At 43.3% G+C, this 21,897-nt stretch overlaps 1 protein-coding gene and 1 pseudogene across 1 annotated transcript in view; one reads left to right on the top strand and one right to left on the bottom strand.

The window, feature by feature from the left end:
* Window positions 1-21,897, bottom strand: part of ANKRD55 (ankyrin repeat domain 55) — a 1,082,889-nt gene that overhangs the window by 94,019 nt on the left and 966,973 nt on the right. The window contains exon 10 of the mRNA XM_086960649.1: window positions 7,496-7,597. Coding sequence (XP_086816775.1) covers window positions 7,496-7,597 — 102 coding nt within the window. The remainder of the gene's footprint in view (window positions 1-7,495; window positions 7,598-21,897) is intronic.
* On the top strand, window positions 15,440-16,127 carry LOC147726595 (RNA demethylase ALKBH5 pseudogene; annotated as a pseudogene).

Here is a 21,897-nt window from a genome sequence, read left to right on the forward strand (position 1 = left end):
ACATCTGATAGCCAAAGGAGGTATACATTTTTCACCTTTAACCAAAATAAAATAGTTGATAATAGCAAGATCAATAATAAAAGGTTTGACAGCCAAAGGGACAGAACTTTCTCTCCTTGGGTCAAGCCTGAGAAGTTTGATAACTTCTTGAAGAGTTTCATCAGAAACCATTTCATGTTCCCAGTCACAAACCTCAAAAACTCCCTCACCAACAAACACGGCATCATCTACAGAAGCAACAGCAATTTCATCAGCATCGTCAGAAACAAGAGAGTCAGGAATAGTACGCCAATCTAAAGACATCCTTGATAAACAGTCGGCCTGTATATTTTTCCACCCCTGAATATAATCAATGGAAAACTGGAACTCTTGAAGTTTAGCAGCTAGTTTGACAAGTCTGGCTGAACCTTTGCCAGTACCTCCAGGAGAAAAAATTGTAAGTAGTGGTTTATGATCTGATATAAAAATGAATTTCCTGCCCCACAGATAGGTTCTGAAATACTCCACAGCCCAAGAAGCAGCCAGTGCTTCTCTTCCGATAACCGAATAGTTCTTCTCAGCATCAGTTAGAGTCCGAGAGGCAAAGGCGACAGAATAGTCAGACCCTGCTTTAGTTTGAAAAAGCATAGCTCCCAAACTAGTTGAACTAGCATTCACTGTAAGAACAGATTTGTTGTGTACATCAAAAGGTGATAATACTTTTGCGTTCCAAATTTCTTTTTTTATATTCTCAAAACATTCTTGCTGTTGAGAACTCCATGAAAAACTCACCCATCAAGGGGAATCCATAGATATTTTAGGTTATTTTGAAGCAGACATCATATTTTCACACAGACGTATTCAAGGCAAAGTTTATGTTTCAGTATCTGGACCTGCCATTCTTGGGTGGGTTCATCAGTATGACCTATGCATTATTGTTAATCCCCGCTCTTACCCTCATGTCATGATCGTTGAAGATGGGGATTTGTGTACTATCCTCGCTGATGCTAAAAGTGTATTTAGAGAAGGGTTAGGTCAATTAAAAGGTTATTCTCACAAGATTATTTTTAAAAAGGGTTCCATTCGAGTACAACACAAAGTCAGACGGATTCCTATTGTTGTAAGAGAGGAAGTTAAGGGGCTCATTCAAGATATGTTGGCATCTGGGGTCATAGAACCTGTAGAGGCTTCACCATGGGTTTCTCCGATTGTGGTCACAAAGAAGTTTAATGGCAAACTCCGCATCTGTGTGGATTTAAGATCATTAAACCAGTGTGTGGTTGCAGACACGTTTCCATTACCCAATATTTCAGAACTCGTCACCACTCTAAAAGGCGCTAAGGTGTTTTCTAAGTTAGATCTTAGGAGTGCCTACCATCAAATCAACTTACACAAAGATTCAAAATACTTGACAGCTTTTATCACACCCTAAGGCACATTTCAAATGACACGCCTCCCTTTCGGTCTCAATTCTGCTGCCAGTGTCTTCCAGAGAATGGTGTATCCCATCCTCGTCGCCAAAATTGTAGTAAAGGAAGTAGACTGATACCAGTGAGATTGGTAGAGATATTTAATAAGATATAGAGAAGTAACAAGAGCGGACTGCTCCTTACAAAAGCAACCAGTAACTGTTATAGAACAGAACTCTACTTTACAAGCAAACATGGAACAATACAGGAATATATTCTGAATTAAGTAATTACATTCTACAAAAACTAGAGCACATACTTATGTACTACACACACCCATGCTATATACTCCTCAGGTATCCCGAAACGTGCAAGGCCATAGAACATATATTACCAGTGTAAGGAATCAAACACCTGCCGCAGATCAAGTGATATGCAACCTTCCCTAGTTCCTGTGTCGCGCGTGCCCAGCATGACCTGGTGCAGGCATCTGATGTTGAGTGCCGTGTTCCTACCAGGAACAAACCCACATTGATCGGTGTGTATTAGCGTAGGCATAAACTGACCTAGACGAGTGGCCAACAACGTACTCAGAATTTTATAGTCCGTGTTGAGGAATGATAAGAGTCTTTACCTCGAAATGAGCAAAACATCCCTCCCGGGTTTCAATAAAGAAATCACTAACGCCTGTAGGGAAGTAGCGGGGAGCTCACTTCCCTCTAACGATTCACGACATATGCACTGCAAACGAGGAGTTAGCAAGTCAGCAAATACTGCGTAAAATTCAATCCGCAGACCATCATTCCCTGGGGTTTTGTTACGTAGTAAAGCCTTTATCGCCTGCTGGATTTCTGCGCCTGTTATTGGCCGCATTATTTCATCTCGTTGTTGCTGTGTAAGTTGGGGGAGGCGTAAACCTTCGAAAAAAGGTTCAAATTCAGTGTCAATAAGTCCAGGTAATAAGCCGTAAAGATGCTCATAGTAGTCCCTAAATGCAGCAATAATGTCCAATTGCGTGTCCACCGCTACATCCACACTGTTCCGAATTTCTAGTATGGGTGTAGGCAATGGGGCGTTTCGAACCAATCGTGCTAGCAGTGGTCCCAACCTGTCAGCTTGCGTGTGCTGTCTTTGTGTTTATAGCCTGTAAGCAAAAACCCGCAGTTCCTCCAGAAGTTCTGCTTATTGAATGTTAGCCTGCCACAGTTGTGTGAGTTGTTCATTTGTCCCTTTAGCTTTCCCTTCCAGTGCCGCCAGGCTACCCTCCTAGCTGTGCCTTTTCAAGCTGTTTAAGTAGCATTTCGGCTTCTTTCCCCCCACTCGACAACTGCAGAGAGACCTCAAGGGCTCCAACAGCTTTTTCCATACTAGCCAGCTCTACCCTCTCTTCCCTGATCTTAGAACAACTCAAGCTTTTCAGTAGCCCCCAAATATATGCTTTAAAATCATCCCATACTACTACTGGTGAAGCTGGTCCTATAATATTCAAAAAGTACTCAAATATGGCCTTTTTTAAAGCAAGCACCTCTAGTTATCTAAGAGAAGGGCGCGCTTTATGATACCCCTTATATTAGGCTTACTTCTGGGAACTTGTAATATCATAGTAACAGCAGAATGGTCTGAGACGTGTGCCGGGTGGTGTGTACCCTCTTTTATGTTCATTAATAATCACCTTTCCACAACAAAAATATTCCAACCTAAAATTGTGGCCATACTTTTTACTGTGGAAGGTGTACCCTCTGCCTGCCCTTTTAAATGCCTCCATACATCTACCAACCCTAAATTCTGCAACATATTCCTGAGAGCCCTTCTAATCCTGGGGGCCTGAGCACCTACTCGCTGAGTTGATCGATCAAGCACAATGTCCTAGGACATTGAAATCACCACCCATGATCAACGGAGTTGAAGCCTCAATCAAGTTAAATTCCAAGTTAACGATATGCTATGGTTCATCCATGTTTGGTCCATAAAACCTAACACAGATAAATTCAAAATCTACACATTCATTCCAGCTAAGACCCACCTGTGGCCTCCACCCCAGAACCCTTCCTTGTCAGGATTACAACCCCATAACAACATTGCTCTTGATCTGACACTGCAAAACGTTTAATCCATCCATACCTGCGGAATAGCTCTTTGCTTTCCCTTGAAACCAGGTGCTTCTCCTGGAGAATTATATTGTGGGCATGGCTTTCACATTCCAGGTTAGAATGCCTATATTTTTACCTTCTCCAGCCATTATCCCCCTGCACTATTTTCCACCTTCTAGTGAAATAAACATAGCTTATTTGGTGATACTGAGGTCCTCCTTTAGTTGGATTTTACCCAGCTGCTACCCTCCTGTGTCCTACGCCACCAAAAACTTTACCCCTCCCACGTGCCCTTCCCTGGGGAACCCTTCCTAGCCTTGTAGGCATAAATATGCCTCACGAGCTGCCTACTAGTGTTACAGAACAAAACTGTAATCAACACATTTTTGCCGTTCTATAGCTCGTCTAAATTTCAACTCCTGGCTAGAAAATTTTAGGATCATCCTCTATTGTTTTTGTCTTTTTACAGAGTTTATTTGTGCATCCACATCCTCAACTGCCCGACAGTTATACATTTCATTGTACCACATTATGTGGAGTATTGCAGGAAATTTCAGTTGCACCTATTCCCCCAACTTCCTCAAGTCCTCCATCATGTTGCCAAGCTCCCATTGCCTCTGCTCTATTGCTTTGCATATGTCGGATCTTAAAATAACAGAAAACTCTTTAACTGCATAAGGCCCAGCTCCTAAAGCTTCACTAAGGATAGTCTCCTTGACGGAATATGAAAGAAAATTCACCAGGATCACCCTTGGCTTAGTCCGTTTAGGCTTCCGCCTAAAAGGGTCCCTGTGCACTTTCTGGATAGCCTGTTCTAGATTAATTTCCTTTCTGTCCTTTAGGACTGTATCTCGCTGAAGGTCGATTAGAAAGGCCTTTATACTGTACCTTCTTCCATCTCTGGGATGTTCAGAAATCTTAAATTATTCCTAAAGGAGTGATTTTCCAGTCTCTCAAGATCCTCCCTTAAAGATTGGTTTTGTTTAACCAGCGAGGTAATCCCAGTGGCATATTTGCCACATCTTGCCTGATAGATCCAACTTCTTCTTCCATTGCTTTGGTTGGGGAGGCGATCTCATCACGTTTCTGTGCTAACTCAGAGCATGAGGCTTAAATATCAACCTGATTGGCCTCTGAGACTTCAAAATGGCTCTCAATTTCTTCTTTTAGCCCCAGTAGGATACCTGCCAGTGAATCCTCAACATTTTCCTTGGGCGCCTCTCTAGGTTTACCGTTCGCCTTACTCATTGTAGGTAGATCCTCTGCCCTTTCCTGAGCTTCTCCTAATGCCAATGCTTCAAAACTGTTACTGAGAGGAACAGAGTCTGCATTATTTTGGACTCTTCCTGGACTCGCTTCACCCTCATTGACCTCTATTGGGGGAGATGCTCCTGTAGTATGCAACTGATTCAAATTACAGTCCTCAGCAGGCATTTCCATTCTAGAACTCTTCATTAGAGGTGCTCCAGCAGCACTCTCTCCCCATTGAAGATCAGGTAACACTAAAAAAGGGTTTAAGTGAGGGGGTTATTTTTAGCTGTTGAGTAGTTGATTTGTTACCTCTCTCCCCTGAGTTCTTAGCGGGGAATTCGCCCAATTTTGTATTTAGTTGAACACAGGCTGTCCCCCCTGAGCCTCCACTGTGCTGCCCACGCATCCCCTTCCTAACGTCCTTTACATTTTTTACAGTTCCTGAGGGAGTCTCAAAGGGGAAGTCAGGGACCTGTCCCACCTCGCAAGCCCTGATAATCCTGGTGCGCTGTGTGTATATTGAGGGCTTAACCCCAGCCTTACCATCAGCTTTATCCTCGGGTAAAGCACCTTCCTTCTATGATAGAAAGGTCTTAGCAGGGCTTCCTCTGAGCTGCTCTTCCACTCTCCCAATCTCGGATCCCCCAATGAGGAAGACCGTCCACAACTCCCAAACCGCGGGGACTGAGGTGAGCTCCAACCTGAAGCTTGACTTGTGCTGCCTCTGCCTCCAGATCTGGCTCCAGCCGACCAGCAGCACCACAGTTCCCTAGCAGCCTCGTATCAGCGTGAAGCCGAGATTACGTAGCTGAGGACAGCCCGCACTTCCTGCACCGTTTCCTCGGGGTATTTACAGCCTGCAAGGACATCCATTGCAGTCACCGGGCCCTCCGCCATCTCTGCGTCATGCCTGGTATGCACAGTTGTCAGCCTGGAGATTGTCTTAAGCTCTGAGGTGAGATAACCCACCATCCATGGCACAGACACTTAAGGCTTATGACAAGATTATGCCAGCTTTGTTAAAGTGGCATATTCCGAATTGTGATTTAATATCCAACTTTACTATAATAGAGGGTTTTAAGTTATAAACATCAGAGACCAAAGATGACTTTTCTACCTGGTCCCAATCAAAAGCTATGACTTATTAAATGTAATAGGGTAACCCAATGTTATCCTATGGGAGAGGTAAGCCTTGAAAAAATAAAAAAACTTATTTGAGAGTGCTCCACCAACAGGACATGTAAAACGTAAAAGTCCATGTTCAACTACACACCCTGCCCATTGGGCTGTTTAAGGCATACCCTAGGGCTAATGTAAGTGTATTAAAAAGTAAGGTTTAGGCCTGGCAAAAGGTGTATTTGCCAGGTTGAAATGACACTTTAAAATTGCACAGACAGCCTGCAATGGCAAACCTTGGACATGTTTAAAAGGCGTTATAAGTGGGAGGCACAATCATTGCTGCAGCATTTAATTTACAGCCCTGGGTACCTATAGTACCACTGTACTATGACTTAACAAGCAAATTAAATCACCATGTTTAAAGGAGATAGCACAAGCACTTTAACACTGGCGAGCAGTGTTAAAGTGCACAGAGTACTAAGGCCAACAAACAAGTATTCAGCAAAACATGCAAAAGTATGGGGAAGACCATCCTTAGGCTGACAAGTCTACCTTAAACTATGCAGCACATTTGCAGCAGTAGAGGTGGAATGGCCAAGAGTGACAATAGAATTTATTTTCATGGGTGGAGAAGTTAGTGTGTGTTATAATTTGCCTGTAAAGGTTGTAAATAGACGAAAGGAGAGTACATTATTAAAAATTGTGCATTTATATCAAAAAGTAGCAGTAGTCCTAAAAACAAGGGTGATATTTGAGACCATGTAGACCTTGATTGTAATGATTAGGCAGGAAGCCTGAACACTAAACTGAATTAGCAGTCTCTGTGAATTACAATTTTTACGTTTTTGTTTTTTAAAGTAAAGGTATAAAAACAAATGAAAAAGAGTACTGAGGAAGCAAGAGTATATCTGAAGAACAGGGATGACCCGAAATCCATGAACCTGCAGGACATGGCCGAATTAAATGTGACTGCCACTTTATTTGCTGCCACATACACTAAATTAATAATTGGCTGTATTTAGACAGCTGGTATGAATCGTGCAGCTTCAATACAGTACAAGCAATAAATATTTGCATTTTACCATTTTCAAAGGCATCAAGGGCCTTTCAGATTTTGCAACAAAGCAGAAAACACATTATTTTCAACTAACATAAATGTGTTTACTTTTTCATTGTAGAGAATTGATTCAGCGCAGTAAATCCGCAGGATGAGACAGCGATGCAAGAGGAGTATTTCTGAAACGATGACATGTTATTAGCCAGAAAAAACACACAGTGCTAAGCATAACACAGAAACGTGCCTTCAAAGTGAAAACAGGAATGATTCCAACCACCATTGTGACGAATAAAAACAGCAGATTTATAATGCCCTCAAGAAGCTAAACTCCATTCTTAATGTTGCTTGGCTACTAACAGAAATTTCATGTTGTGTCCAACTGCTCAGATTTTCTGTAAGGCTTTAGCATGAATTAATTCTGTGAAGAGCAATTAATAAATCCAAACCAAACATAAAAAATCTTCCACTAAAGGGTAAGCCAGGATGTTATTGGTGTGAAAATCTGAAACTAATAAAGCCACACACAAAACAAAAGTAAAAAACATCTTGGTAGCTTTGAACACACAGATACATAGACTTGCACCACTTACTCCTCTGAACACAGTGATCCGGTATAGGAGCTAGGAAGTTCCGTGTAATTGTAATTTCCTTAAATTTGGATCGGTCCAAGGTGTTGAGCTGCAAACTGTTGCCTGAAAACAAATACATGTACTGTTTATGTAGTCATCTAGCTGGTGATCAAGTCATACACGATCACCTACTGTACAATAGATCGACTAATTCAGTAATGCACGGTACAGAAGCATTCGTCATATCTCATATCTTGAAAACAGCAGGTAATGTTGACATGGATCTTTACAATGTACTGTGCCTTTTCCTCTTTCTTTCAAGTAGTTATGCGGCCAAGTTTACTTCTCTCATTTGTGATATGTCTGGGCTATTAGAGGTTGTTAATCGAGGGGGTGGGGATGGGGGGGGGGGGAGACCTGCTTATGAGGAGAACCCCTAAGGTGCCAGGCCTAACACTGTGGACACTGGCTTCTAAACATACAAGCTCAGGGGGTGAAATAGGAACACTGCACTGAGACATGGAGCCCCGAAACAGTGATAGCAGCATAACTCTTGAGGGTCCGACAAAAACAAACAGGTTTCCCGCAATGGGGAAAGATTAATGCCCATGACACTCACAACACAACAAAATTGATCATTAAACGCTGATAACCAGTGTAGAAAAAGTAATCCTGGCAACAAGTAGGTAGCCAATGCGAGGATGCCCCCCACCCACCTTAAACCATTACCAATCCAAATCCCGCAGGAAAGTTGCAAAGCAGGAAAAAGAAACAGAACAAAATAGTTGACTAGCTCAAGTTGGAGGTAAAGGTTCTGCAAATGAAAATGAAGTCACGCCCGGGGAAGGTCGAAGAGAAATAATCTAACAGGTACATGCATCAAAGGATTTAGGAATCGCAAACGGTGCGAATCGCAACATTGCAAAATTCGGCCGTTTGCGATTCCTAAATCACTATTTGGGATGCAACAACAAAAAATGACAAGAAATCGCAATTTTTTGCGATTTCGGAAAATGCGATTGCAATTAAGGAATCGCATTTTTGCGATTCCTTAAATGCAATGCATGAATGTTTAAAAAATTGCGAATTAGCAAATAGGGGGAGCAAATTAACACGAGGTTGAACCTCGTGTTAATTTGCGAAATCTTTTAAAAATGCTCAAAAATGCTTTTTTGAAAGTGTCATGTTACACACACACATGTCCTTTGGACATGTGTGTGTGAAACTTGCACTTACAAAAACATTTCAAGGGTGCAGGGGTGGGGGCCATTGGACCCCCATCAGCACCCTTGAAATGCATTAACAAATTGCGATTCGCAAAATGAAATTCGCAAAATGTTAATGCCTTCCCATTGATTCCTATGGGCCTTTTGGCCCATAGGAATCAATGGGAAGGTTTTCCTTAATTGCGATTCGCAAAATGTGAATCGCAATTAAGGAATATTAAGAAATCACAATTTATTTAGCGATTTCTTGATGCATTGCATTTTGCAATTCCTTAATTGCGATTCCTTATTTTTCGCAATTAAGGAATCGCAAAATGCAATATTGATGCATGTACCTGTTAGATTCTTGGAATCCCTGAGAGAGCACATGGATCGGTGATGAATGAATTCTTGGAAAAATGAATTTGAGAGACTTAGAAAATGTAATACTGGACCTCTTCTTTTTTGTGGAAACAGCTCATCGAGCACTAGTGATCCTGCACTGCCCAGGTGCACCACCGCACACCATAATACAATAGCTCGGACTTTAAATTGCGAAGACAGAGACTTAATACTGCAAAATGTATGAAGAGTAAAAAGGCTGAATTTGAAGGCCAAATGATAAGATTCTTCTCGGATAAAGCAAAAGGTACAAAAACTCAATTCCTTTGAAGCAGTGAAACAAAAACTTAAGGCCCTTAATCTGAAATACATGTTCTGTATCCAGCCTGAGATTACTACATGATGGTAATTTGCATTTTTTCAAAGGTATCCTTAAATTTCAGCACGGAATTATTATCTGCCGGCGGTGCAATCAAAAGCACTTCTTGTATATACATAAACACTGCCGCAGGTACAATCAAAGTACAAAACGAATTAACATACCATCCAAATTGAGTAAAGAAGAAAGGTCTTCACTGTCTAGTAATTTTCTTAAAAATCCACAAATTATCCAAGAAGGTGGGTTCACAGCACCACTCTGTAGTCATGTTGCTGAATGGTTTCCCTCGTCGCTAATATTGAAATGAATGTAAATCCAAATTTGATAAAAAGTTCCTTTATTCGCAATGCGGCAAGGAAGAACAAGTTTCTTCAAAGATCAGGATTCAACTGAATATAACAATAGTTTGTGGCTTTACATAAGATAGTAGAACTTAGAACATCATTGAAAGACGAACATTGTCGCATGCAGGGGCATGCGACCAGATGACAGGAAAAACATAAAGGGACAGAGAATATGACATTGAGCATAGGATGTGACATAAATGTTCCCATGTTTGTGTGTTGACCACTGAGAGGTGGTTACTGTGTTCTGCCAATGCAGTGCTTACCATTGTGATGTGTGAAGAAACGTGAGAGAAAGGGGTTCAGTTTATGGGGATTGGAAAGTTGGCAGATATGATGGCTCTGGGGGGCCCCTTTATGGTGGCTCTTATGACCACAGTCCACTAAGTTGGTTACTGCACAGGATTGTCCCTTCTGCATTTTTTGTTGTCTTGAACAGGAATAGGTAGGAAGGGGGGATCGTCAGGAACTGCAAGGATGGACTTTGTTACAATCATTCCCTGTATTAATATCACTGCGAAATTGTTAGAGCTTTTGTGAACATGAAGCACGTGTGCTGGCCAAGCTGTTCATATCTGTTAACTATAGATTGTACTTGAGGGAGTTATTATTGTCCTGGGTTGTAGCTCAAGGGTATAGAATGGAGTAGTTAGGTTGAAAACAGTCATGTTTTCTCCTCTCTTCAGAACTGCATGAGCTCCTAGATGATTTCAATCTTGGCTGGTTGCTAGTTCCAGAGCTTGTCTGGCTTCACTGACAGATATAAAAAATATCGATGTAAAAAAATATAGAGTAAAAAATAATATAGACAACAAATATTTTGACTCCTCTTCTTAAACAGGTAAGTAGTAGTAGTAGTAGTAGAAAAGCTTTATTCGATTTCACAATTTCATAAAATCATAAAAGCGACAATTCATTCAATAATTGATACAATCAAACGAATTACAATTCATGTCAATTATACATCCGTAAAAATTTTCAAAACAAATTAAACTTTTCCTTTTCCTCAAGATACTTTTTAAAAAAACGATTATTATACCAACACAATACATATCGTTTAGAAGTTGTAAAAACAATAGGGCCGGGCGACATTGACGCCATGAACTCTGCTTTAAGAAAGGTTTAATCCATCTAGCCCTTTCTGATGTATAAAACTTACAAAAAAATATCATGTGCAATGTAGTTTGATCAGATAGGTTATCACGCGGACATTTGCAGAGCTTTCTGGACCGATCATTTGTTTTAGGAAAGGTAATTAAACGAAAGTAGTAATCAAATCTGAATCCGGTCAGAATGTACCTATCAAACCCCTCTTGACACCAGACCAGGTAAGGTTGAATTGAGGCTGAGACCAGGGTAAGTTGATGTTGTACTACAGTTTTCTTGTTTAACTCCACTCCTAATCTTAGGGTTTCAAAATGATACCAACAGAGTGCCTTAAAATCTTTCCTAGATATAGTGTGTAAAGAGTCTGGTTTAACAATAAACTTGGGCTTTCCCAAATCATTAGTGAGGTTACGGATGTAGTTTAACCATGGGATCTTTGTGGCCTGGTCTAAGCCCATAGAATCTTTGATTATTTCCCTGTTTAAAACAAGATCAGGTGAGGTCTATGCTCTATGCCATAACAATAAGGGTTGCATAATAATTAAATCACTGATATATCGAATCCCCAATTCGGTGTGACAGTTAAAAACAGATGTACTTTGAGGAATAGCTAAAATGAATCTTAAAAATGCATTTTCTACCCTTTTAACAGGTGATGTGTCATAGACTCCTCAAACGCCTGCTCCATATACAGCTATACTAATGCACTTGGCCTGGTAAATTTTCAATAGGATTTCCGGGGGCCTTTTCCCCATCTTTTTGGCGAATATCATTAATGCCGCCGTTGATCTTTTGAACAGCAGTGTCCTGTTTTTTATGGCTGGTCCCCAGGATCCTGATTCCTCTAAAACAATACCTAGGTAGGAGAATATTTTAGTAGGTGCGATTTTGTCACTCCCAGCGAGCAGGGGACAAGATCTATTTTTTCCTCGACCACAGGACATAACAAAGGTTTTTTTAACGTTAAGTTTCAGTCCCTGATTATCCATAAAATTTACATAGGTATCAAGTGCCATCTGAAGACTAGGGGGCCGATTAGGATGGAGGACGGATAGCCACCTGTGAGGTATGCAGGGAAGGGGGGGCTTACGAAGCAACCAGCAGGACCACTTTTGCGTATTTCAGTAGGTGCTTTATTGGTAGCCACCAAACATGCCAGTCAAATGAAAGCTAGTCCTCGTTTCTAGAGGAACAAAAGTTGATACAACACAAATACTCTCTCCTTGAGGAGAAGCATTTCCAAGAAACAGTCTTTATACAGGACGGCAAAGTCCTTGTTTCAGGCGTGGAGGTTCCAGTGTTCAGTGCCACCGCCCAGCAGGAGTTATTCCCGGCCTTGTCTAGCCACACTTCTCCAGAAGTGCAGCGGGGTGGCTCGTGACAACGTTGGCCTCCTGGCGTCTCCGTTCCACTGGGCTGCCCGTCTTCTTCTTCCTCCTCCTCGCGGCGGTAAACCTTCTCCTGGCCCAAGCTCCTCGGCTCTGGTGTCTCCTCACTCGATATCCGCCCGGCTTTCGCGCCGTCTATTTCCTGGAGGCGGCCTTTGAACTCCGCCTCGCTTCTTGATTGGAGAAAAGCTGGTGACGTCACAGCCGATGAGTCCTCCTCCGGTAAAGCCCAGGCCACGTTAAAGGGGCCACAGGAATCCTGTCCACGGGGCGGAAACGGAGAAGAGTTAAAGTCCGCCTCCTGCCCTGTAGCCCCGTGACAGCAACGCCATGCAGGCGGTGGCTATCGGTCTGCCATCCGTGCCCATTCGCCACCTATTTCCCACCGCCATATTACAATGGTGGGGGGACCGTGGCGGACGGGAAGACCGTCTGCCGCTTTTACGCCAAGGTCGCCTTGCGACCGCGGCAGAAATGGTTTAATATGGGGGCGGTGTCTATCAGACACCGCCAGCCATATTAGGATGTGCTGTGGGCAATGCCTTTCCGTGGCAGCAATGCCGCCACGAAAAGGCATACGGTCTTTGCTTTGGGGGCCCGTTGCAGGCCCCCAGGGTGAAGGGGGGGCACATGGGGGGTACCTATGGTACCCCCCTGCGTTTCAGAATACAACATGGCAGGCACCGCGCGGTGCCTGTCATGTTGTGCTTTGAAACGCACAATATGCATTTTTAGCATTGTGGCAGGCGTCCTTTCAGCACCGCCCGCCGCAATGTTAAAAATGCGGGATGCAACCGCCACTGTGGCGGGTGCATCCTAATTCGAGGCACGAGATCTCTGCCCCTGTGGCGGGCGGTCCCGTCCTCCAACAGGATGGCGGACGGACTTTGTCTGTCCACCATCCTAATTGACCCCCAAGTTGGGTTCTCGCCATTAAAACGCCGTTGTCAGCATATAAGAGCGAGACTATCTTATTGTTTTTAACCTGCGGTGAGTCTTGTACTCTGGTTCCTTTTCCAAGGCATTGGTGTATAAAGTGAAAAGAAAAGGGTCAAGGACACAGCTTTGTCTAATTCCTTTACTCACGTGGAAGGGCTTGGTGCATTCTCCTTTTAAGCAGAATCTCACCTTAGGCGTAGAGCCCGCATACAGTTGTCTTAAAAATAATATGAGTGCCTGATCTACCTTTAGGTCTGCCAAAATCTGCCATAACCGTCTATGAATTACGCAGTCAAATGCCGCGGTTAAATCGACAAATACTGCGTACAATTTACCTTTCTTGGCCTGAATATATTTTCAGTGTAATATAGAGAAATTTAACACCTGCTCTGCAGTGCCCCGCCCCTCCCTGAACCCATATTGGACTGGGCTTAGGACATTCTTGTCTTCCGCCCATTGTTGGAGGTGGTTCAAGATGACCCTTCCTGAAACTTTCATGAATGAATCGAGCAAGGATATGGGGCGGTAACATGCGGTGTTGTCCCGGTCCCCTTTTTAGGTCTCGCTGGTTTTAGCAGCGCAAAGCGCTGCTCCAGCGAAAGACCTATTGTTGTGAGTTTGCCGGGAATGGGGCACAGGGGGTGGTTACGCGCTTCACCTCGGCGATTTCATCTTGAGGACGCACTTCTGCAGTCGAGCTTGCATCACGTGTGCAGACTCTACAGGGCGCTGCAGATCTGTTTTTGCGATCGCGCCTAATGACTTCCGTGTCTCGTTTTTTTTCCGGCAAGTTGCACACGCTTTTTAGGTCTCGCTGGTGTTAGCAGCGCAAATCGCTGCTCCAGCGAAAGACCTATTGTCGTGGGTTTCCTGGGAATGGCTGACTGGGGGTCGTTACGCGCATTTCCTTGGCGATTGCGTCTCGAGGACGCGCACGCCCAGCCCCCGGCGCCGTGCACATCTGCTGTTCAACACACACATACACATACACTGCATACACACACTGCATACACACACGCGCCCACACACACGCACGCATACAGCCATCCGCCACCCCGAACCACTCGCCTATCAGCGAAAAACCACAAAACGGAATATTACATCCACCCCTTCTCTAAAACAGCCGGGTTTATCTTCCTGGTACTTGGTCCAGAATGTAGGTTCCCAAAAGAATATAGACTCTCCTATCTTCACATTCACTCCATAGGCCGTGACACCCATAACTCACTTGGTGAAGGCTTCCCCCAAGTCTACAACGACAGCGGTCCTCTCGCCTCCACTTCCCAGTCCCTCGTACAGCGGATTCTTTGCTGTGCTCCTGATAGGCCTACCGCATGCGCAGATAGACTACCTTCCAGAGGTACCGGATCACTTCCTGCTGGCTCTGCGCCTGTGCACGGGCAGAACACTGCCTCGGTCTCAAGATCCCCGTCTGTCTATGCCTCCCAGAAGTGCCTGCATTTCGATCATCATTACCTTGAATTTCAACAGGAGAGGCATAGAAATACCTGCATCCCAACATTTTTGAGGACAGTGTACTTTAATGTTCAAGCCTAGTTCTCGAATATTTGGGGAAAGTTTTGTTTTTTCTTAACTCACTTGCGGGAAGACTGTGCACGCTGAGCATTGCACAGACTGTGCAGTAGGGGACTTACGATCTTAAACAGATGGCACACAGAAACGACCCTTAGAATAGTTCTATGAAAACAGGAAAGTAGGAATTTAAAGGAAGCCCGCAGGAAGGACATCATCTCTTCTATAATAAAGCAGGATTATACTATGTTGTCATTTGCAAGCTGTAGTTTATCCATTAGTTTCTCTAGTTTTTGACCTCTGAGATGTATCTTTATTTATTTTATTTAATTGAATGCGATTTTTTATAGCGCAAACATTACCCGAGCGCTTTACATAAGAACCACTTGCGATACATAAAGACTTAGGATTACAAGCGTTGCATACAAGATACAAACAGAAACAAGCATTTGCAATGCAATAGGTCTCGTATTTACCCGAGTTTGAGCTATTGACATTGCAAATAACAATGCCTTTTATTTTTATTTTCGTTTTTAAAACATAAATAAAAGGCATTGTCATTTACAATACCAATAGCTTAAACTTGCGTAAATAAGAGACCTATTGCATTGCAAATGCTTTTTTATTACGTTCTTGATATTGCCCTTGTGCAGATCGGCGGAGCTGAGCCATGCGCGGTGGCAGCTCCCCATGCTGCAGCCGGTTTTGAGTGATGTGAGCCCCGCAGTATGGCCGTCAGTGGATACACGGACCTATGGGAGAAGTTGCCGTCCATAATGCCTTCCCATTAAGGCCCAGAGCCGGGTTCCAAGAGGAAGCTGTCAGATGGCGAGTACAGCGACTATGAGGAGCCGCCACTGCCCCCTCAGCTGCCTCTCCACTACCGGGACGAGGAAGCATGTCGGGTAAAGCACGGGATCCGGCAGATGCTTCTCTTCAGCCGGGAAGAGTGCCCCTGCATCAAGAGCCACATCGAGGTGGTGCGCGCTGCCGAGAAGGGGCTGTACAAGGAGCACACCGTGGACTGTGCTCCATTGCACAACAACTATTTTTTCAGAGAGTGCTACACTTTTGTGGCGCAGCTGTAGAAGCCCGGGCCTGGCCAGGAGCGGCTATACCCCAAGGGTGACGTTGATGAGATCCCCGCCTGGGTACACCAGCTGGTCATCCTCCAACTGGAGCAGCACCGGGTCATCCCAGAGGGCTTCGTTAAAAGCGCCATCATCAAGGATTACCAGCCTGGAGGCTGCATCATCTCTCACGTGGATACCCATCCACATTTTCGAACAGTCCATCGTTTCCATGTCCTTCTTCAGCAACTCGGCGCTGTGCTTCGGCTGTAACTTCCAGTTGAAGCCGATACGGAAGTCCGAGCCAGTGTTTTGTTTGCCTGTGCGGATGGGTTTCGTCAGGTAAGAGAAGATGGGGTTACTGTCATGCTGTGGGTGTGAAGATGCCTCCTCCGTGTATGGTGAAAGTGATGGGTAATGTAATTTTAAGTGCCAAAAGCCTAAAACATTTGTGATCATCACTATACAGCAATGCATGTCATAATGTAGTCTTTCGTTAATATCGAGCCCCCTTACACTCGGGACCCAGGGGCGTAACACAAGCCCCCACAGCCCCTGCGGTGCGGGGGGGGCAAACTCCAAGGGGCCCCCTTGGCACTGCAGTCAGGCCAGAGAGCTTCCGGTTGAGCCTGGAGGGGGCCCCTCCACGTACCTTGTAGGGAGGCCCCCTCAATGTTCCTTACGCCAGTGTCAGGACCTGTAACACTTCTTAAGCAAAGCTCAAAATGTAATTATCAGTTTTCTTGGCAGATGGATAGATAGAAGGATTACAGTCTTTGAGGTAAGGTGGTATAAAGGCCCACTGCCCTGTGGTAAAGAAATATATGCTCATTATCCACAGGGGTGGATAACCTAACCAAACAAGCATTTGCAATGCAATAGGTCTCACACTTTTGAAACTTTAACCTATTGGTATTTTAAATGGCATTTACTTTTATTTATGTGCCCTTTGTACTCCTAGTCGTTGCTTGAAGGTTTTTAAAACACATAAATAAAAGGCATTGTCGTTTACAATGCCAATAGCTCAAAAGTTTGCAAATACGAGACCTATTGCATTGCAAATGCTTGTTTAAAGATGGGGATGATAATCGACTCAGACCAGGATTTGATAAAACCAATCTCACAGCCTGCTTCAAGGACTCAGGTTAATAATGTCGACCAGAGCTCGGTCGAGTATTTATATAAGTCGATCGGGGTCCCATCCGGGCCCGGCGCTTTGCCTCCCTTACTATCTTTTATGGCTGCAAGTACTTCTTCATTTGTAATGTTGATAGTAATTGGTATGAATTTTGCTAGCCCCTCCTCGATGTCATGTTCCGAAGCTACTATTTTGTCTAAACCCCCTGGGTTATACACTTCTGAAAAGAAATCAATCCATGAATCTTCAGGGATAGCCACCTCAATTCTTGCTCCGTCCCCTGATCTAAAAAATGGTGCCTTGACAGCTACCCAAAAAAGGGAGCAGTCCCTCATTTGCGAGGCTTCATACAGATTAGTCCAGGCCTGTTCTTTAATTTCTTTCTCGCGTTTACTTCTCGCTAGGTTGTAATCCTTCCTGCGCCTCCTAACTTCCTCCCTGACCCTCAAGGTTCTGTGGAGGGCCGTTTTTAAAAGGGAATAGACCTTAGTACAATTAGAGTCAAACCACCCATTTGTTTCAGGTTTTAAATCTCTTCATGGGCGATTCAGAGTTTTTTGGATTGGATTGGTAATGTCGGAAAAGGAACCTTATATATCAGTGATTGATGAATCTTCTTGCAGAATTTTTGCCTGTATCATTATTTTCAGATTAGTAGCCTCTGGGTCACTCTTAGCCCATCGTAAAGAATACCCATTCTGTCGTTCCAGCACACACCCTTGAGTCTAGGCTAAACTCTCGACCAGGGAACTTGCCTTTTTATGGGGAAATGAAATATTGATGCTAAGCGGAAGATGGTCGCTAATCCCAATTTTGTGTGTAATGAAATCCGCTGCCCATGTTGCATAGCAATTAGAAAGGATAATGAAATCGATCAAGGTACTATGGGGCAGATTTACAATAACTGGCGCATCCCCAGGGATGCGCCAGTTACTGTGCGCCACAGCTCCGCCATCCATGATGCGCCGCATTTACAATGCGGCGCACCATGGGGCAAAAACGGCACAGATGCGTGACGCATCTGTGCCGTAAAGGCGGTACATTGCTGAAGTTGCGTCGCAAGCGCGACGCAGCTCCAGCAATGCTCTGGGGGGCCCTATCTGTCCAATGCTGTGTCAATCCATACGCATGCTTCAAGCAGGCGCAGCGTTTTGACTCAGCATTGGCCTAAAAGTGACTGAGTGAAATCTTGTAGATTTCACTCAGCCACTTTTAGGAGGTGTTCCTGTGCAGGAACAGCCCCCTGCGCCGGAACGCCTCCTTATGGCGCAGGGCTTTACAACGTGACGCATCTCCCAGATGCGTCACGTTGTAAATCCCCCGCACCATGGCGCATCTTTTGCGCCGCCGCTGCGTCACAAAAGTGACGCAACGGCATTGTGAAAGAGGCGCAAGGGGCTTGTAAATCTGCCCCAGGTCCTCTTCCTACAAATGTGGGGCTATAATCGACAGATGGAGAACACAGCATGTTTGCAAATCATAGGTTGTGTGTTGCCATATCTTCATTAAAACTATCTCCTCCTTTGGAATTGGTAAAATGGGGCTGGTGATCCATGTCATCAACCTCCCAATTGCCACATCCGCACAAGGAATGTTGGTAGAGGTTATTATTAAAATCCCCACCCCATATAAAGATGGAATCCTTCCCTGGGTTATCACTTAAACTCTTAGGTTCCTCGTTAAGATCATGTAGCATATCAATAACGGAACCCTTATCCATGTTATTGTACATATTAATGATAACGAGTTCAACCATTGGAGACACTTTGATGACAACAATTTGATAACAACTTGACGATTTTACCATTTTTATCCCCACAGTCCCCAAAAGATTGGTAACGTACACACAAATTCCCCCTCTATGCCTCCCGTGACTCGATCGACCCGCTAGGACGTGAAACGTTCTAAAACCATCAAAATTAATTTCCTCCAAAGTCCAAGTCTTCTGTAGGCACACAATATCATGGTTCCTGATAAAGTCTCCCCAGACAGGGTTATTAATCTTGGATTGGAGCCCAGATATATTCCAAAAGGCTACCCTCGCCCACCCCTGGACATACAACAGGTAAGTACAAAAATATTGATTACAAAATATAGATGTACAAAATATAGATGTATAAAATATCGACTTTTATATAAATATAAAATAAAATGATATATACTAAATATAAAATATAATTTTAACACATTAAATAATAATATTATACATTTTAACCCCTTGCCCGCGGCCGGATTTCCGCTCCTGTGCGGCACATTCCGATCGCGGGCGTGGTCATGACGGCTGGGAGCCGTCATCAGCACACGAGCACTGTGTGCCATGACGGCTCCCAGCCGTCATCAGCATCGAACGGGTTAATAAAATATACCAAATAAACTTCATAAAAAATAAACACACAAACAAATAAAATGTATACATATATATTTGCTTTAAAGCAATTAATATACTTTTTTTAAATTTATGTTCAAAGTTTAAAATAATATACAAAATAACAATATATATTAATGATTTAAAATATAGAAAAACAAAAATATATAATAAATTAAAACATTAAACTATTACTAAATATTTAGACATACATTTTACAATACAATCAATGCAACAGTAGGGAAAGTGTTGGATAGCAGAGGGGTAATAATAACCATTCCCACTCCCGTGGAACAAAACGCTGAGGTTGCAAGCTAGAAACCGCAAAATTAAGAGTCTCTGTCCGTGATACTGTTGGTTTTTTCTGCTTGTATTCCGTCTTCTTATGCCACTTTTTTCCGTATTGGTTACTCCGCTTTTAGAAATATTTATTTAAATTCATGACTTCATATTACGCCGCTCCGACTCCGTCGATTCCGCCTTGTAATCTGTGTCCCAGGTCTCTTGTGAGGAGCGCTCCGACCGAGCGTCTCACTCAGCCGCCATCTTCCCCCGAAAAACTGCCTTTGGAGTTTGGTCCGATGGTCAGTTACCTGTTTCGGGAAGAGCTGGTGGCGGAGCCCGTTGGAAGTGCTGTGTTGTCGGCGGGGGTGGAGAAAAACGTCCCGGAATACACCGTGAGCCTCCTCGGCGTCTGGGCAGAAGCAGTGAAGGCGAAAGCGGCACACAGGAGGGCGTGTGGAAGGCTGGGCTTCCTGTTCCGGGGGATCAGCGGTAGAGACAGCAACAGCAGCGGTAATGGTAACGGCTGTAACGAGGGGGAGCAGAGAGTGCAGAGAGTGGTTTCATGTGGTTTTGAGACCCAGGAAAATGTGTGGAAAAACGTGTGGGCTAATGAAATAAACGGTCAGACTAAAAATCTAAGTCAGAGTGAGGAGACAAGAGAGACGCATGAAAAAAAAGTGAAATTAAACATTAGCATAGCCATAAACCACCAAAAATAAAGCTGTGTTCAGCTTTAAGACTCACATGAATAAAAAAGTACAGGAGGAGGAGGGCAAATTTAGAGGGAAAGAACTGAGTAATGGAAAAGAAATAGAAGGCAAAACACGAATTCTCCAAGAGAGGGATGATACAAAGAAATCAGACATTTTGAAGGATAAAGAGGAGAAAAGTGAAGTGGCTGTGGTTTCAAACTACTGCCTTAGGAACAGAAACTTCCTTAAACAAGAACAATACCCTAAAAATATCACCCCCAGGGAAGTTAAAAGAAGGAAGACAAAAAAATCATCTCTAGAGCGTACAAAAAAGCTCTTAAAACTACCCGGAGATAAAGCTGATACAAGTCAAAAAATAAAAATTACTCCCTCCTTAAGAACTTTTTTTAAAGTTCAGGTACAAAAAATAAAAGAGGCTGAGGATATAAATTTATCCGTACCAGCATTGGATAAATTCGAAAAAAAAGTCCATTACAGGAAGAAGAAGAAATTCACGTCTCACAAAAGGAGTCTCTCATTAACCCACAAAGCAAAATTTTGAATTCAAATCTCCCCTTAAACCCGGTAATTAAAGCTGGAGTAGAAATCAAAAAAATTGATACAACCAGACCTCAAACCGAACAGCAAGAAATGGCCGAAGGAGGTGCACTAACAACCAAGGCTACCTCAGTTACAATACAAGAAAATGGAGATTTAGAAGAAACTCTATTCAGTAACAATGAGGTAGTAGAGCAACAAGTAACCGAGAAGGAAGGACCAACGAGTCCCAAAAGTCCTGTGAGTCAGACCAATGATATTCTTGAGAAAATATGGAATGAAATGAGAGACAAATTCGCCATATTCGAGGCGAAACAAGACAAAATTCAAGAAGTATGTGAAAAATTGGATTGTAAACTAAATGCACTAGGGGAGAGAGTAACAGCTATAGAAGGAGAAGTGTCTAAATTGAACAGTAGGGTGGAAAGTAACAGAAAGGAAATCTACACGCTGAGACAAGAGGGGAAATCCATAAACGAAAAAATGGAATCTCTTGAAAATCAGGCTAGAAAAAATAACATAAGAATTTTGAATGTTCCAGAAAATAAAGAGGGTAGTGATATTAAGAAATTTATTGTGGAACTACTTGTGGAACATTTCCCGTGGTGTGAAGCGGAGTCCTTAGGTGAAGACATACAAAGAGTTCATAGAGACCCTTATGGAAAGCCCAAAGAAAGAAAAAAAACCAGAAAAATTCTTATAAATTTCAAGACGTACACGTTAAAGGAGAGAATCTTGGGCGAAGCCCTGAAAAAGGGAACTTTCAATAAAGACTCGTGGTCTTTTCGAATAAGATCAGATATGTCCAAAGCGTCTCAAGACAGACAATGGGAACTAGGGAAACTCATGCCAGAGTTACAATCTCTAGGGGCCACGGTACAAATGAAGTTTCCTCCCTCTTTAAGAATTATGTGGCAAAATAAAATGAGGAACATTAGAGATCCTGAAGAGGCGAAAAATCTGATCTGCCTAATGAAGGACACTGTTCAAATGGAAAATTCCACGATTTGAAAATTGGCCGCAAATTGACTGTAAATGAAAACAAATGTAAATAGATAAAAATAAGCGCCTAAAACGC

The sequence above is a fragment of the Lissotriton vulgaris genome, chromosome 3_1 (assembly GCF_964263255.1).
Source record: "Lissotriton vulgaris chromosome 3_1, aLisVul1.2, whole genome shotgun sequence".
Lineage (NCBI taxonomy): Eukaryota > Metazoa > Chordata > Amphibia > Caudata > Salamandridae > Lissotriton > Lissotriton vulgaris.